Source organism: Pezoporus wallicus, unplaced genomic scaffold (genome assembly GCF_028554395.1).
Source record: "Pezoporus wallicus isolate ANWC-B61680 ecotype Strahan unplaced genomic scaffold, APGP_CSIRO_Pwel_v1 scaffold_6446, whole genome shotgun sequence".
In the NCBI taxonomy this organism is placed as follows: domain Eukaryota; kingdom Metazoa; phylum Chordata; class Aves; order Psittaciformes; family Psittacidae; genus Pezoporus; species Pezoporus wallicus.
The window spans coordinates 7,857,776-7,876,258 of NW_026636264.1; the positions used below are offsets into that span (position 1 = coordinate 7,857,776).

Here is an 18,483-nt window from a genome sequence, read left to right on the forward strand (position 1 = left end):
TTGGTGATAAAGTAGTGAGACGAGACCATCTATCTCCTGCCAAAATGAATTTATAGTGTGAAATCTTGTTTACTGTAATTTCTTAAATGATTTTTGTAGATCTATTTTCTCTGTTTAACATCACTAATTTCTGACCTGTCATAATGTGAAGTACTTCCCATAATGGATGAAGCTGGCACGCTGGCATACTGACACATCAGCATTTTTGTTAGTGCTGTATTGTGTTTCTGGAAATACCATTCTGATGCAGAAAATGTCAGTACTATGGTAACGCAAAAGTCTTTCTGTCACTGTCGGTCATTAAGAAATAAACCCTCAAGTATTGTAAGGAGAGCTGTGCTGGAATCAGTCAAATAGCACCAAATATTCACTCCTGTGTTTGTTAGGGACTGAATGTTTCCCAGATTTGCTTCAGGGCTTTTTTTTTCCTAAGAAATTGCTTGTTTCAGCCATTTAACATGAGATTTCTGGACAGCCTTTTCATCAGTGTTTTGAGATAAGTGGTATTCCGGGTGGCAAGCAAAGTCATAGCAAGAAAATTGCCACAGAAACTCCCTTAAGGCCAACTAAAACTTAAATGTACGGTCAATACAGTGGTTAAATATTTCATCAATGTCATCAAATTCTGCAAACACGTATCCCATAATTGTGTTTTCTGCAGAGTTATGGTGTTTGTACAAGAAACAAGACTGATTTGCATATTCTATTTGTGATGCAGTGGGAGATGTAGTATTACATCTTCTACAGTATCCTGTTGGGAAAATACATTCCTCTTCCTCTGTTTAGGATTTCCTCTGATTACTCCAATTCCACAAGATGGCAGTACTTGATGAATAAATGGCACTGATGCCCAATGACATCCAAAATCTGAGATAATCTGGGATTTTTAGCAACTCTGAAGAAGTTGCTTCTTTTCTTTCTTTTTTTTTTTTATATATATATATATAAAAGCAGCAAAACTGGCACTCGTAATCACAGGCTGAATTTACTATAAATAGCTACAAATCATGAAATTTGCATGTTGGCTTTGCTTTACCATTCAGAAATATTCTGTTTACACAAAACGAATTAGCAAGAAAACTATACACCTAGAACTCCCATGCTGAAAATATGAAAACTTTTTTATCTCAAGCCCAGTTTTCACCTTTATCATCACTGTCACTGTTTGGATATTGTGTGCACCAGCCACAGAATTAGGGTGCAATATGCAGTACCCTCTAATGATGGAGAATGCTTCACATTCAGAGGGGAAAAGGCTTCTTTTTATCGAAGATGAATGATAGCAATGGATTGTTCCTCCAGCTTCCCACCATGGCCAGATAAATAATTTTGGTACATTTCTTTCTGCTGCTGTGGCTTATTATCAGTACTCATTAATCCTCCAAGAAAATACTTAATGAAGATATTTTTTTTGTTGCATTGTAATGCATGCACATACAGCAAACAGATATTGTCAATTTATCAGCTAGCAATGAAACTGCTTCTTTTCTGCTCTGGGGGCTCAGTATCTACTGCTCACTTACCTGAAACACAATTCTCCCAATCAATATAGTCTCATTAGTACATCTGACATGTATAAAATGTAGCCAGTCATTGAAACATGTAAAGACTGATGAAATATCTTTCTCATAGATATGTTCTTTAAAGAAAGCACATAGCATATAGCAAAAATATGGCTTCTGGGAAAAGAGCCTAGATTATTAAGCATATTTGAGCTCATTGGCATGATTTCCATATTTAAAAAAAAAAAAAAAAAAACCTGTTCCAGAAAGAATCAAAATATTGTGATCAAACAGAACTCAAAACCACATGAGTTTATTGAGGCCCTTCTTTTGCTCTCAGGGAAGATTAGATATTCTCAGCCAAGTCTTTAAAAATGTCCAGTGACTTTAATTCCTAAATTTAGATCCTCAGAATAATCTATTTCATTGCTCAGTCAATACATTGACAATTTTCATTAATATTGGTGCTATATTTTTTTAATACTGTTTACTACTTATTCAACTTACTGTACAGAAAGTATAGAAAATGCTTTGTTGATGACCTATATTAAACTTTTACAGTTACAATGGAAGACCATTATCCTTGTGTGTACCAGGCTTCTGTTTTCAGGGCCAGATCAGCCAAATCTCTTCAACTTTTCCATAACAGTCATGATTTCAAATGCTCTACTTAGTTTTATTGTCATCTCAACTGCTCTTCTACAGTGGCCAATGTGCAGGATGAGTAATTTGTAAACTGTGATTTTGGTAACATTATTAGAACCTTTTTTAGTGACGCAAATGTGTTGAATGTACAGTAATACAAGTTGATTGTTTCTTAATTTGAATGAACAAGAATTCTATGGTAATGACAAACTATTGGACTCATATGAGAAGTGTGGAATTGGAAAAATAGTGAGAATATTGTTTAAGGCTCAGAAAAACACATTGATGCATAGAATAATTATAAGGAGGAATTATTTTCTCTGGTAAAGTGTTCAACAGAATTTAAAGTTCTGTGGTTTTTTTTCCTTTTTCTCTTTTTCACACTTTATATCTTTCTTTTTCTCTGATGATGCTAAGATGCTGGATTTTCTCTACCTTTTAATGGCACTGATGTGATAGTTACTACAGCATGGTCTACTTCTTAGCTAAGTTTGCTGCAGGGGTGAGTACAATGAAAAGCCATACCCCAAAGCACTGTTACCTGCAGTGAACACCAGAATCCTGTGCCAAGCGAGCTGCTGCATGACATGGAAATTTCATTTTATGACTTTTGAATTAGATTAATGCATTTAACAGATTAATGCATTTAATAGATTAATACACTTCAAAGGTATAAGTAGCACATTCATAAAAAAAAAAAAACAAACCCAAAACCACACCGAAACCTCAAATTAATGACAGGATGTTCATCACTCAAATCTGTCAATTTCAAAGACTTATGTTATCTTTTCCATCTGAGAGATGCAAAATCTCGAAGCCCTAGCTTTCCTCTACTCATCATTAAGCAACAGGTCTGTTAAGCAGGTTCTGTAATTTAGCTGAAAATACTAGTACTCCAGTTATCAGACTATCAGTCTCTCAAGGAGTTTATATGTATGGTTTAGTTTGCTTTTTTTGTGCTTCCACGAAAGAAAACAGATTTGTCACTTAATGTCACACAATGCCAGGAAGGATTAATAGTAGCAGAAATACCTATTTTAAAAGATGCAATTTCAGGTTTCTGGATGTAGAAATGAAAATAAAAGGGTAATGCAGTTCTAGTTTATACTTCAGAACACTATCTTTTCTAACAGCCTTCACCATTCTTCACATGCAGTTGTTGTCATAGGAATTATATTGTACTGGCAAAAAATGAATACTCGGGGTCCATAGAGTTGCCTTTGAATGGCTGCACATACTGAACTTCAGATACACGCCACTGCTTCTCTGCTTTGTATTTTCTTGGTGGCAGGCATTTTAATTCAAATTTAAAGGCTTTTGTTGGGTCTATCTGCAGGTCAATGTTTGGTGAATTCCATATGGCACAATATGATTGATGGATCTTCCTTCCACCTGCTCCTTTGTTCCTATGGTATTTATTATCCTAAGATCTCAAATCAAGACCAGTACCATTATCATCACTTTCATATAATAAAACTGAAGAAGATGCAACTGACTTCCCATCAGTCAAAAATCAGGCCATATTTAAAGTGACAGATTATTTTTTTCACCTTCATTAAAAAATAACTCAAAGTGCAGATGAAGAAAAAGATATGTCACATTAGCAAACTGCCCTAGAATGCTGATAACGGTATTCAACCATGTTGTACAAATAAATCACTAGAAATAACCTCAGCAACAATAAATAATTTAAAATTTAGAAATTTAGAGACTCTTAAACGTTTCTACATATAGGCAACACACTGTTAAGTCCCTGTGTACATTGCTCTGCACTACTGAAAACCCAGTGAACTGCTTCCATCCATCTTCTACTTTTCACATAATTGTTATTTTGAGATAATACATAGCCTTCTGTTGTCTTACTTTCAGCCTAGGGCAGTGTCCCATGATTATAATCTCTCCTTCTCAATTGCTTAGCAAGAACAAAGTGACACCTGCTGTATCAGTATATATATACATAAGAGAAATATTCTTGAAGTAATGCCAACATCAGGCAATTCTGCTCCCTTTATGTACACGCTTAGTTTTAGGAAGATTAACTATGTTTCTCAAACCCCTATCTCTTTTAGGCTTGAAGCATGATGCTGTGAAGTCAAAAGAACTTGTCTGTTATCAGGGTAATTTTAGTCTTTTCTTGAAATTTTATATGATGTAGATCACCCTCTGTTACCCTCAATAAAATTGGTAGTACTCCTTCCTTCCATCTTCATTTGGCACAGCTGAAAATGGACTCTTCAGGATTGAACTACATGGTAGTTTGCTAAACTCCTAATGGGACTTAGTGTGGCAGGAAAAGCCACATTAAGACAAGCCCTTCATTGGATCATCTCTGTCCTTCTTTTCGTTCTCCCTTCTTCATGAATTTGTATCCCTGCAGTCTCCAATAGAAGACTTTCATAATTATTGAAAGAGGAAATACCATGAAAATTAACACTTCAATAAACCAATAAATGAAATGAGAATTTCCACTTACAGATTCTCCACTCTAGGGTAATAGCATCAACACAACAGGAATTGTATTAGCTGGTTAATGAAGTCGTCAGCTGAGATTTTAACAATATTGGAGCACAGCAGAAGAACACAGGAGATAGAAGTGGGCAAACAAATTATCAGAATTAAGTGTGGTATTGATTATTACATTGTTAAAAAAGATGGCATTGTGATAAAAAAGAAGTCACTTCTCCACTCTTACTGCTCAGGAAAATATCTTTTGTTGTCAGAAGATAAAGGATGCACTTCTACTGCTGCACAGGGCTTGGATTCATCTGTAATCGTGCAGATTTTTGTCCTGTACTCTATGATATTATGCTTCTTTCTATGCAGTCATTTTCTCCTTGAAAAATCCAAGCAATGGCCTTTAATATATTCACTGTTAAGTCATAACTACCTTCATGCCTGTTACAATTGTACTGGGTAGGACAAAAGAACCTAAGTACAGCCAGATATATTATTTCTAAACAATTTCTATTTTCCCCTTTGAAAAAGAAAAATGAAAGCTAGATACCCCAACTAGAATTGATTTTAGAGCACTTCATTTATTTAGAACAATCTTTCTGAACTTTTTAAATGAAAATCTATGTTTTATTAAGCATGGTATCACCTCAAATGGCTGTAAGTTTACTTTTATATCATACTTAGAAAATAAGGAATAACTGACTTTATTACATAGGGAAACTTGCTAATGGCATCTTACAGAGCTCAGATCAGTTCAGTTCGAAGCCTCCTCCTGAATCAAGAACAGACCGACCTAACATTCTCAGTAGTCATGTCTACCAGAATCACCACTGAATTAAGTCAATCATGCCTAGTCTGGTAAGAGTTACATTTTCTGAAAACTCCATTGTTTTCATCATCTTTTTTATCCCTTAATATTTTGCCACAATGGTAATGGAGGGAAAAAGCTGGACTCCAGACCCTTGGAAATAAATCCTTTCTCATCTATTCCTCCTTCTTGTCTTTCCTCTTGTTTCAGCTATGTGATCAGTATTTTATTTCTGGCTTCTTTTCCCTAGTTACATTGATTAATATGTGCTCTCTCGCTCTGTTTTTTTTCTGTGGTGTGAAGTGGATAGGTAATTGGGATTAATTCGGAATTTTCTATCTGAAACAAAATGGGCTTTCTGACATTTAACTAACTGACATATTTGTAAAACGGTATTGTTCCAGCCACTAATTTGGTAAAACACCAGAAATAAACAGCAAATGGATTCTAATAGGAAGGTCAATGAGAGGGTCAATTTTGCAAAAGCCCTGTACCTCTGTGACTGTAACTGCTTAAAACTGTTAATGATGTTGGGTTCCTGCTATTTTAGAAGTTATATAGTCTTCACCACAGAAAAAGTTTCTGACACTTTAATTGCTACCTTTACAATACTAGTTCCAAAAATGTGGTTGAGATATAGATGAATATAGACTTCTGTTAAACCTGGCAGGACAATGCTGTCTTGTTTAATCATTAGACTGAGAAGCTCCTGATTGTTATGCGTATTTTGCTGGGACATCTCTGTAACAGGCTGGTAACTTGTCTCTAGGAAAGAGCAGCTTGCCCACTCCAGAAACTTTTCATCATTACTGTCCCATTTGTCAAACTGTAGAGTAATAGCCACACAGGCAACAGAGCATGATCCTGAGCACCAACATACTCAATGCATTTTCTAGCTTAATGTATCTCCTGTGCTTCCTCCCCCTTCTCCTGGTATCTCTTTTCACTTTAATTCTCCTGAACCGGCAGCTGAGGTAATATTTGTTGACAACAGTGTGGTTGTGAAACTACAGGACACGTCCCTTAAGCAGAGCCCTGTCAGGGCTGCCCCTTCATCCAACACTGTGCACTGCCTTAATTGGCCAAGGTCAACCAGCTTTCTTTCACTACATTTTCATAGTCCCTGAGGGGAAGAACAGCTCCAGTGAGTGTCTAGGGACACAGAACTGCCAGTTTCTGGTGTAGCTTAGCACACTTTTTAAAGGAATTACTGGTGTTTTTAAGGGGGTCATAACATTTGGAAAAGTGGTTTTTAGAAATAGAAAATTACATGTTCTGTGGGAGAATTTACTACAGTTGGACCAGTTACACATTTCTGTCTAGTTATTACTTTTCAAATTATTTTTAAAGAAGCAGAAAATAAGAGAAAATCTAGACTTCTATGTTAACAAAGTTCAAATTGATAATAATTATTTTTCTTTTTCTACTACATAGACATTGCCTAGAATTTGGGGCATAAACAGGTCATCAAAATGTGCTTAAAATCTAATAACAACACACTGTCAAAAGACTGGGAGTACTTCCTTATTGGCAAACATAGCTTGTAACAATGCTACCCTACAGAAAATTCTTTCATTCAGAAACTCTTAAATTTCATAGCCTCAGATGCATGCCTTCAACAAGATTGAGGAAGGAAACTCCATAAAGTGCTCCAGGGAAGTCAACAGCAAAATTACTGGTCATGTATTGAGTAATGAAAAGAGCATAGAAGGAAAAAACAGTTAATTGTATTTGTGCATTCTATGATGCTATAATGAAAACTACAGGCACAGTCATCAATAAGTTACACAGATAAAGAATACAGATTCCTCTGCTGAGCTGTATCAGAGGCCATGGATGTTCACTTTAATGACAGCACATATGGGAATTAGTATTACAGACAAGAAAATTTTAAAAGCAGTCTACTAAAAGTGATAGAGGATCCAAGAGGGAAACATCTTCCAGGGAAAAATGTGGGTGAAGAGATGAGATGACCTATGGAATTAACCCAGAATTAGGATAGGAATATAAGAGTTTAAAGGACTGTGAACCTATCTTCTAGCAACTCTTTTTTTCCTCTCCTATTGAAAAGCAAAGTACACAAGCTTCATTAGCATTCAAGTCAAATAAACACAAAAATATAGTAAAAATGAAGAGGGAAGTACACGAACCCTCCAACTCTTGACAGTTAACTCATTCTGTTGATACACGTGCCTGTCAAAATAGTGTTTTTAAAATATTTTATATGCACATTATGATAATGTATAAGTTATGGACATGTAAAGAAATGAAAGAGAAGCTGTGCTATCTTGTCTTCTTTGTATGATCTATTCAGATTTTATTAAAGAAACTTCTATTCAGCACTTATTCCTTAAATGGCCTGTTTCTGTAGCTCAGCATCATGCTCTCACAATGAACTGAAATGAATAAAAAGCAATCTCATGCAATTACAAGAGATCAAAACATGGATAAAATGAGTGTCCTGTATGTCTTCATATAGATCCCTTTGCTACAGATCACCTGTTTGTTAAGTCTAGGACACATATTTAGCTTCCATTTTAACATTAATGTAACTCTTACAGAAAAAACAAACAAACAAACAAAAACAAACACCTAACACCCAAAAAACCAAAACAAAAAAAACAACCAAAAAACCAAACTTCACTGTTCCTCTAAATCTCAATTCTGCTAGTAGGAGAAGGATCAGGGTACTGGACAGTTCTACCTTCCCAGCAAGCTCAGCAGTTAGGACACAGTAGTTATATCCAGTGAATGCGGAATGTTCTATTTGCTATCACCAGTTTCATACATGCTCACCTCTACAAACTTCTGATAGAAGGTACTGACTGATTAATAAGTTCTGTTTAAATTATTTCATACATGCTCACCTCTACAAACTTCTAATAGAAGGTACTGACTGATTAATAAGTTCTGTTTAAATTAAGAGAGAATCATGGCTGGAGACATGACCTGTCCAGCTGTTGTTCTCATAATACTGTGGGTGGCCAGTGCTTTGATAGCAAGTAAAACAGTCCTCCTTACTTTCAAGGTGAGAGAGAAATATGACTTTTACCTACACGTTGGTCTTTCCTGGAAGCAAATTATATAGCTTTCTATGCTAAAGTTGATTTGCAAAGTCAGATTTGAAAAACTATACCACAGAAAAAACCTGGATGTTACTTTGCTGTTTAATACATACAGAATCATACTGATACCACAAATCATGGTCAGGAAGAAATATTCACCTATAGTGACAGGTTAACGTGATGAACTAGCATTCAGCCATGTCTAGAGAGAGATGGCGAGGTCTGAGTTCACACAGGTTTCCTATGATTCTGAAGAAGCTGGTAATGGCTAGAACCACATAAATACATAAGCTCTCTACTGTTGTGTACTGAAATGCCACTGTCAGGTGCCTGGATCCTGGGATTTAATCCACAGCTTTAAGATAACCTTGTAACCTTCATATACATAAAGTTAGACATCTGTGAATTACATTCACAAAAGCCAGCTTAGTGAATGGAGAGCCAGAGGGTATATAAATGTCTTCAAAACAGAATTTGCTGTGCCCTGCATGCAAAATTGCCCTGAGTAAATTGCCTGCAAACAAACTAATGAGCATACTGATGGCAGTCCAGCCCAAATATAACAATCTTGTTATCATAACTGTCTACTCCTAATAATTCTGTTCCTGAATGAGGTCATTCAGAACCTGTCTTGTTATTCCTATGTATATTTTGTGGAGTATGGACCTAGTCAAGGGAGTTCTAGCTACAGAGCTACCGCACATCAGTTGAACTTACTTTCCTACTTGTAGTGAAGCTGCAGTCCAAAGCTGCAGTTTTAAAGCAAACTCAGATTCCTTTTGCAGACCCTGAGCAGTGAGAAGTGATTGGTTTGTGTTTACTTCCAAAGCAGGTTTCTGTGTATGTCAGAGCTCAGAACAACCTAAAAAAACATTATTTGACATGACTTTGTCCAACTAATATGAGGACTAGGACAGTTGTATAGGGAGCAGAACAGGAAAAACCTCCTAGACCTTTGTAGTAAGAGTTTGATTTCAGCAGCTTCCCAGTTTAGCAACACACTATTCAAACACCCAGAACATGGATGTCTTCCCAGACATGCACAGGAAGGACCGTGATCCCCGTAGTACTGGCATTGATCATCTCTGATGAAGCACTTCTCATGAAATCTAGAATTTTATAATACTAAAGAGGGGGCCTAAAACATGCAGCCTCTAATACAGTTTCTAAACAGGGTAAGATCTTCATCCTTCAGAAAGAAATAAAATGAAGTTATGGTTTAACATCTGTAGCGATGTTACATGTTGTGGAAAATTATGTGGCAGCGCTCCCTCCAGACGGCAGCATCCCTTTGAGATGGAAGGGAGCACACATCTGCCTTCCCCTGCAAACATCATTACTGTTCTCATTCTAACACTGGGAATCATTGTTCTCTATTAAGCTTATACTGAAAGCTTTGAATAAAAGCCTTAAAAAGCTCAGCTGAAGTACTAATTCTGAGGGAAATATGCAAATCTGGATGAAATATTCCATTTATTTTTAATCTCACTGTGGTAAACCTTGTAATTAAGATGATTAAATGACTGAATAAACCCCTATGTTTACATCCTTTAAAATACCGCAAAGAAAAGCCATAATCCTGTTTACAGAAAAAAGCAGTAGAGGCCTTTTAAAATGGAGACATCAAACTAAACTTTTACTTAAGCAGCTGGTAACTAATGAACCTCCTGTTAGCAAGTGTATCAAGAGTTAACCTCTAGGAAACCCATCTTAGAGAGAAAACTAATGTGGGGTGAAGAAGAATCAAATGTTATGTTTATGGAAGGAAAAAAAAAAAAGGATAAAATGTTATGCTTGTGGATGATTGAGTTATCCATGATTAATATATTTCATAAGGGGCAACTTAAGGATTTGTAACAAAAAAAAGATTAGTGGAAAAACTTCTGGATTAGACACATTTAAATGATACAGGACTCACAATGAAGTCAGAGGCAGCATTGTTTTTGGAGTGATGGTCCAGGAAAAGCAGGAGGTGAGAACCCTCTGGCGCCTGTTTGTCATAAGGAATCTGCACAAAATCCTTTTCATTTAACATATTTTCCTTCACTGTTCTGAAGAAGTATCTCTTTAAAACTCTCTTGCTTTGCTGTTCAGGTATTTCTTATCAAAGACGACAATAACTTAACAAATTCATTTATTAAAACCTAGAAATAATTCTCTCATCTGAATATGCACTGCAAATATTCTGAATATATCTCAGGTGCACTTCTCCTCTCTTACCCTCTCCCCCCCCCCCCCAACTTATTTCTTCGTAAAATATTTGGACAGCAATCTAATGAAAACCTACGTGAATAATCTATACGTATCACAAGTTTGGGTTTGGGTGTTTTTTGCTTATTGCACTACCTCTTGATAATATGTGACAGCATCAATAAACAGAAATCAAGTCTCTATACACATAAAACTTGTTTTCTGATTAAGTTCCTGTCAAAAGAAATTAGTGTAGCATTTTTTCAGTCAGTGGTGCTTTTTAAAGACTTTCAGATTTTTCTAGAATTGTGTTCTGTAAGAACGGAATGCAGGTTTTATTCAGCAAAAGTATTTACTTTATCTTTCATTTGAAAACATGTTAATAAACCCATATCTCTTAATACAGTGTTCTTTCACTAAATCATCTTTCTTTTCCAACAATGTTTTGCTAAAAGGTCTCAATACTGAAATTCTTAGGCAAGTTTATAACTAGTTATTGACTTTAGAGAGTGAGAAATGGGATTTTGTTGAAGGACAAATTACTTACGAGGTTGTGGGGAATGATTAGGTTTGATACTGTATCATGGATTTATCTCCTGGGATATGTAAGTGAAAATTATTTCTAAAAGTGCTGATCAATGTGAAAAAAAACACAATATAGGGTAGCTTGTGGTGTTCATCCACAAAAAAATTCTCTATCATCAAAAACACTCCCATAACTCATGGTGTTGTTAATGTTAGATGTTCACACATTTTGAACATACTTTGAATAGTCTCTAGCTTAGATATATCCACTACAGTTGTTTAGCATTCACTTGAAAGTCTGTCTCCTAGGTGATTTTAAGGGTCAAACTTCTTAGGACTATTTAGAAAACAATGCCATCTAGACATAGAAACTAAAACGAAATATCCAGAAGTTAAAAAAAAAAACCAAAAAAATTAAAAGATGTATTTTAGATGTCTCTGCACATAAATCCTTGAAGTTTCTCTGCACTGAAAAAGACTTTTTGTAGCTGGAAAAGAAGTTCCATGTTCGTTGCTTAATTTCAGAACTGAACTCACATACTTCCCCCTTAACATTTCGATTTTCTCCAAAATTATTTTTCCCAAACTGACTCTGATCTGGAAGTAATTTTTCATTAGTGTCTTGTAGCATATTGTCAGAGCTTCATGGAATGATTTATTCTTGAAACATCACCTGATGTGGAATTTTTTGGAAGGCCCATGGAGGTAGCTCTTCCCTTTCCCAGGAGACTCCAGCCACTATACTGATACCACTTGCAGTAGATTTGGTGGCTCACTGAAGAAAATGAAAGGTACTATTTTTTCACCATGAAAGGCAATGTGTGTGTTACAGGAAAACACTGCATTGGAATCTGTCTAAATATAAGTTTAAAAGCATAATTTTAGCAAAAAAAAATGTAAACAGTTTGATGACATGTAAGGTGCATTTTGTGGAATGACTGCTGTTAAAAGGTATATGACTACTCACTATTGATGCTCATCTATCCTTACATTCTCAGTTTGTTTGGGGAATCAAATTCAGCTCTTTTTCTGCCTATGTCTTTCCCCTCTGTTTACTTATCATAATCAAGCCTTAATGCCATGCATTCAGTCCCATCACACAGAGATTGTAGTGTCAAGTTCAGAAACAAAAACTATAAAAAGAGAATGTACTCAGAAGAGAGAAAAGCAGAGAGATGTCCAGAAGGTAACAAGCCTTAATTACATTGATAATTGTCATCACTCCACAGTATCACAGTATCACAGTATGTTAGAGATTGGAAGGGACCTCGAAAGATCATCTAGTCCAATCCCCCTGCCGGAGCAGGAACACCTAGATAATGTTACACAGGAATGCGTCCAGGCGGGTTTTGAATGTCTCCAAGGAAGGAGACTCCACAACCTCCCTGGGCAGCCTGTTCCAGTGTTCCGCCACCCTCACTGAGAAGAAGTTTCTTCTCAAGTTTAAGTGGAACCTCTTGTGTTCCAGTTTGTACCCATTACCCCTTGTCCTATCATTGTTTGCCACTGAGTAGAGCCTGGCTCCATCCTCGTGACACTCCCCCTTTATATATTTATAGACACTAATAAGGTCACCCCTCAGTCTCCTCTTCTCCAAACTATAGAGACCCAGCTCCCTCAGTCTTTCCTCATAAGGGGGATGTTCCACTCCCCTAATCATCTTCGTTGCCCTGCGCTGGACTCTCTCCAGCAGCTCCCTGTCCTTCTTGAACTGAGAGGCCCAGAACTGGACACAATACTCCAGATGCGGTCTCACCAGGGCAGAGTAGAGGGGAAGGAGGACCTCTCTCGACCTACTAACCACCGCCCTTCTAATACACCCCAGGATGCCATTGGCCTTCTTAGCCACAAGGGCACAGTGTTGGCTCATGGTCATCCTGTTGTCCACTAGGACCCCCAGGTCCCTCTCCCCTACACTGCTCTCTAACAGGTTGTTCCCCAACCTATACTGGAACCTGGGGTTGTTCCTGCCCAGATGCAGGACTCTACACTTTCCCTTGTTATAGTTCATCAAGTTACTCCCTGCCCAACTCTCCAGCCTGTCCAGGTCTCGCTGGATGGCAGCACAGCCTTCTGGCGTTTCAGCCACTCCTCCCAGCTTAGTGTCATCAGCAAACTTGCTGATAGTACACTCAATTCCCTCATCTAAATCATTGATGAATATATTAAATAATACTGGTCCCAGTACTGACCCTTGAGGCACTCCACTAGTTACAGGCCTCCAACTAGACTCAGCCCCATAGACTACAACTCTCTGGCTTCTCTCCTTCAGCCAGTTCGCAGTCCACCTCACTACCTGATCATCCAGTCCACACTTCCTCATTTTAGCCGTGAGGATGCTGTGGGAGACTGTGTCAAATGCTTTGCTGAGGTCAAGGTAGACCACATCCACCGCTCTGCCATCATCCATCCACCGTGTTATTTCCTCATAAAAGGCTAAGAGATTGGTCAAACATGATTTCCCCCTGGTGAAGCCATGTTGACTGCCCCTCATAACCTTCTTATCCTTGATATGCCTTAAGATGGTACCAAGGATAAGGTGTTCCATCACTTTCCCAGGGATGGAGGTGAGGCTGACCGGTCTATAGTTACCCAGGTCCTCCTTCTTGCCCTTTTTGAAGACTGGAGTGACATTTGCTTTCCTCCAGTCCTCAGGCACCTCTCCCGTTTCCCAAGACTTGGTAAAGATGATGGAGAGTGGTCTAGCAACGACTTCCGCCAGTTCCCTCAGCACCCGCGGGTGCATCCCATCTGGACCCATGGATTTATGGATGTCCAGATTGCTCAACTGTTCTCTAACCCATTCCTCATCGACTAAGGCAAACCGCTCCGTCGACCTGACTTCATCTAAGGTCTCAGGGGTACAGGGCTCTTCAGGACTGCCCGCAGCAGAGTAGACAGAGACAAAGAAGGCATTCAGTAACTCTGCCAGCTCTTTATCTTCTGTCACCAGGGCACCCATCTCGTTCATCAGTGGGCCTACATTGCCTCTGGTGTTAGTTTTGTCTGCCATGTATTTGAAAAAGCTCTTTTTGCTGTCCTTGACCTTTCTTGCCAGGTTTAATTCTAAGGATGCCTTAGTCCTCCTAGCTGCCTTCCTACATCCTCTAGCAGCAGCCTTATATTCCTCCCAAGTGGCCAGCCCCTCCTTCCATGACCTGTAAACTCTCCTCTTCCACTTGAGCATACCCAGCAATTCCCTATTTAGCCACGCAGGTCTCTTGGCCCTCTTCCTTGACTTCCTACGTGTCGGGATGCTCCGATCTTGAGCACGGAAAAAGCAGTCCTTGAATGTCAACCAACTATCTTGGGCCCCTTTACCTTCAAGCAGCCCTGCCCATGGGATTTCCCCTAGCAATTGCTTGAAAAGGCCAAAGTTTGCCCTGCTAAAGTCCAGGGTTGCAATTCTACTTGGTATTCTACTAGTCCTGCCACACAAGATCCTGAACTCCACCATCTCGTGGTCGCTGCAACCAAGGCAGCCCTCAACCCTTACTGCTTCGACCAGATCCTCCTTGTTAGTGAGGATGAGATCCAGCAGCGCTCCTCTCCTGGTCGGCTCATCCACCATTTGCAGGAGGAAGTTATCATCCATACACTGGAGGAACCTCCTGGACTGCGGCTGGGTTGCCGAGTGGTCCTTCCAGCAAACATCAGGGAAGTTAAAATCCCCCACGACGACCACGGCCTGTGACTGTGAGGCCGCTCTCAGCTGCCTGTAGAAGGCCTCGTCAACTTCCTCACCCTGATCCGGTGGTCTGTAACAGACACCTACAACAGTATCCCCCCTGCCAGCCTGCCCCTTAATTCTCACCCACAGACTCTCAACTCGCTCATCATCTGTCCCTGGACAGAACTCGGTGCATTGTAGTTCCTCCCGCATATAAAGAGCAACCCCACCACCCCGCCTGGCTGGCCTGTCTTTCCTGAAAAGGACATAGCCTTCCATGACTATATTCCAGTCATGTGAGCTGTCCCACCACGTCTCTGTAATTGCCACCAGATCATAATCTCCTGACTTAACACAGGTTTCCAACTCCTCCTGCTTATTTCCCATGCTGCGCGCATTGGTGTACAGGCATTTCAGGGAGCGAGCTGAGCACACCGATTTCACCCTAGGATTGTAGGAGGCCTCCCAGTCTTCATTAATTCTGGAGCGCTGCCCCACTGGGGCAAGCCCAGCTACAAGCCCATCCCCCTTCGAATCTAGTTTAAAGCTCTCCAAATGAGCCCTGCTAATTCGTGCCCCAGCATCCTTTTCCCTCTGTGAGACAAACCTTTCTCACTTGTCATTGTCCAGACTGGTGCCCTATAAAACCAGCCGTTATCAAAGAATCCAAAGCCCTGCCTGTAGCACCAGTCTCGAAGCCAATTGTTCATGAACTGAATCTTCCCATTCCTTCCCACATCAGTGGAAGATGGAAGGAGAGAGGAGAAGATCACTTGAGCCCCAGACTCTTTCACCATCCGCCCCAAGGCCCTGTAGTCTTTCTTCATCCCCCTCAGACTGCGGGAAGCAGCTTCCTCCCCACCTGTCTGGAAGACCAGCAGCGGGTAGTAGTCTGTCGGGTGCACCAGGCTGGGGAGCGCCCTGGTGATATCCCTGATCCGGGCTCCAGGCAGACTACACACTTCCCTATGATGAGGGTCAACTCTGCATATCGGGCCCTCTGTTCCTCTCAGAAGGGAATCCCCTACTACAATGACCCTTCTTTCTCTCTTAACAGAGGCAGTCTTGAGGTGCAAAGTCGACTCCCTTTTCCTATGTGGCCTTGTGGGCTGGCCTTGCCCCACATTCTCACCTACCTCTCCTTCAAGATCCAGGGCCTCGAACCTATTACGGAGGGACACCTGGGGAAGCAGGGCAGGAAGGGGAGAGGGTTTCCCACGACGTCGAACTGGAACTCGCTTCCAACCCTCGTCGTCTTTTTGGTCCCCTACCTCTGCGCAACAGCTACAGGGCAGGGGCTGCCTCGGGCCATCCCCCTCTGTGTGAGAAGGCAGGGGGTCCTTCCCCTTTTGGGGGGTATCTCCCTGGAACCGTTTCGACTGGCCCGCCAGGGAGTTACTCCACCAGTCGATCTCCCTTTCACACTCCCTGATGGTCCTCAGTGTCTCAACCTCCTCCTTAAGTCTTGCCACCAGGCTAAGCAGATCTTCTACCTGCTCACACCTCACGCAGGTGGAATGCTGTCCTCCCTCCCCCGGCAGCAGCAGGCTCTGGCACTCCCTGCACCCAGAGACCTGAACAGCCACGGTCTGGGACGGGGTCTCTGTCTGAGTTGCTGCAGTCACCTTACTGCAAGCTCTCTTTCTGGAGGCAACCATATTGGTGCGCAGTCTGGGACACCAGCAACACGACCTGCTTGCTCCTCCCTGTGCCCGGCGGGCAGCGACCGGTCGCCGCCCTCTCAAAGGCTTTTTCAAGGCAAGCAGCAGGGGAGTGGTCGCCGTCACCGTGGGAACGCCCCCCGCCACGTCAGCCTCTCTCTCGCAAGGGCTGCTGGGGCTTCGGGGATCGGGAGATGTCGGGAATCGCGATGTCTCTGCGCTATCCCCTCTGATTTTCCTAATCTCCGTTGACCCTCGCGTCGCTGAAGCGTGCCGGCTGTGGCTCTAGCTAGGCTAGCTCCGATCAGCTGACTGAATGACTCCAGAATAAATGGAAACAAAAAATTTCTCTAACAGAAACTCAGAGATTTTCATTTCTGCAGCTCTTCCATCTTCAATGTAACCTTCTTTCAGGGCTCAAATTTGGAGGAAGAAAATCTTCCCTCAGTACAGATCTTGTTTCCCAAAGAGGAAAAGGATAGGCTATACTGCATGCATTGAAAACCAAGATATTCTGGCTAGCATTGTCTCTCCAGGTGCTATATGATATGCAAATATAAAGACATACTTAGCTATCTGCAGACACTGAAGCAGTGATGATTTAAAAAGCAAAATGTAACCTTTCTAGAATATCTACAATTTCATTTGGGAATCCAGAGGCATTTTGTGGGATTTATGATATTTCTGACTTCTGTCGATGCAGTTGTACTGCCAACCAAGCTATACAGCAAGAAACAGCAACTAAAATCACATCTGTACCACAGAAAACAAAAGACAATTTGTATTCAACAACGGTATCTTGGCACTGACATTTGGAATAACTTCTGAAGCCTTCTAAACTCTAAAAGAAATCTGTGACTGCAAGGCAGCATATTTACCATAGGTGGCACGGAGACTGTTACGTTCAAGTTTTATACTGGGAATAAGACAATCTTCTAACAGAAATTCTGCTGTTATTAGGTGCCATTTGCAGTACATGGGCTTTAATTACTCCTTTGGTACCCAAAAAACTATCAGCAGAGTGCTGGGCATTTAGTTTCAGAAGTTCCACAATTAAACACACCTTGTAACTAAATTACTGAGCATCCAATAATGAGAAAAATTTAAAGGGCCAGCGTGCATACAAGCTGCAGCCTACTATACCTGGTGAATGAAGTGGAGGGGAGCACATCAGAACAACTCCTTGACCTTCACGTACAGAGACAGCACTTCTTGTCCGGCCGCTAAAATTCCCCAGATCTATCAAAAGAACAGAGCAATTTAGTTACATAACAAAGATTCTAAATTTTGTGGTTACTGTGACTTACATTTTATTTCCTCTTGTAAAGCTGACAGTTCCTTTTTTCATACCTTAATCTAAAATAGAAGGGCCTTTAAAAAATAAATCTAATTCCATCACAAAAAAATTCCATGTTGCATCAGCAATTTATTACTCTTTTCAGTGCACTTAGATCCAGTATCAAAGGAAAAGCAGCAGACAATATATATACCATTTACAGAAAAAATTAATAGTGCTCTTTTTTTTTTTTCCCATATCCTGTTTGTTTTTTATCACCAGTAGAAATGATTCATACACTGCAAAAAAAAAGAAAAGTCAAGCAAACACCTTCGCCAACATCCAGACTGATGATGTTGCTAATGTCATTTGGACACTGCATGGTACATTGTGATGAGAAGAACAGAGAATCAACTGCATTGGATCTAACCCCAATTCTAGTCTATAGCACATTCACTCCTTTTGAATATTTCATTCTGGTTTCTTCAATTTTATAAACACAATTCAGTTGTGGGAAAATTTATTTTCCCTCTAAAAGTTTCCTTCCAGTGGGAGAATAAGGAACATAGAATCATAGAATAGTTAGGGTTGGAAAGACCTTAAGATCATCTAGTTCCAAACCGCCTGCCATGGGCAGGGACACCTCACATTAAACCATGTCACCCAAGGCTTTGTCCAACATGGCCC

General features: G+C 40.1%; 1 protein-coding gene across 5 annotated transcripts in view; it reads right to left on the reverse strand.

The window, feature by feature from the left end:
* Nucleotides 1-18,483, reverse strand: part of CNTN5 (contactin 5) — a 643,809-nt gene that overhangs the window by 162,972 nt on the left and 462,354 nt on the right. For all 5 annotated transcript variants that reach the window (XM_057399803.1, XM_057399799.1, XM_057399798.1 and 2 more), the window contains one exon: nucleotides 17,664-17,759. In XM_057399803.1, coding sequence (XP_057255786.1) covers nucleotides 17,664-17,759 — 96 coding nt within the window. The remainder of the gene's footprint in view (nucleotides 1-17,663; nucleotides 17,760-18,483) is intronic.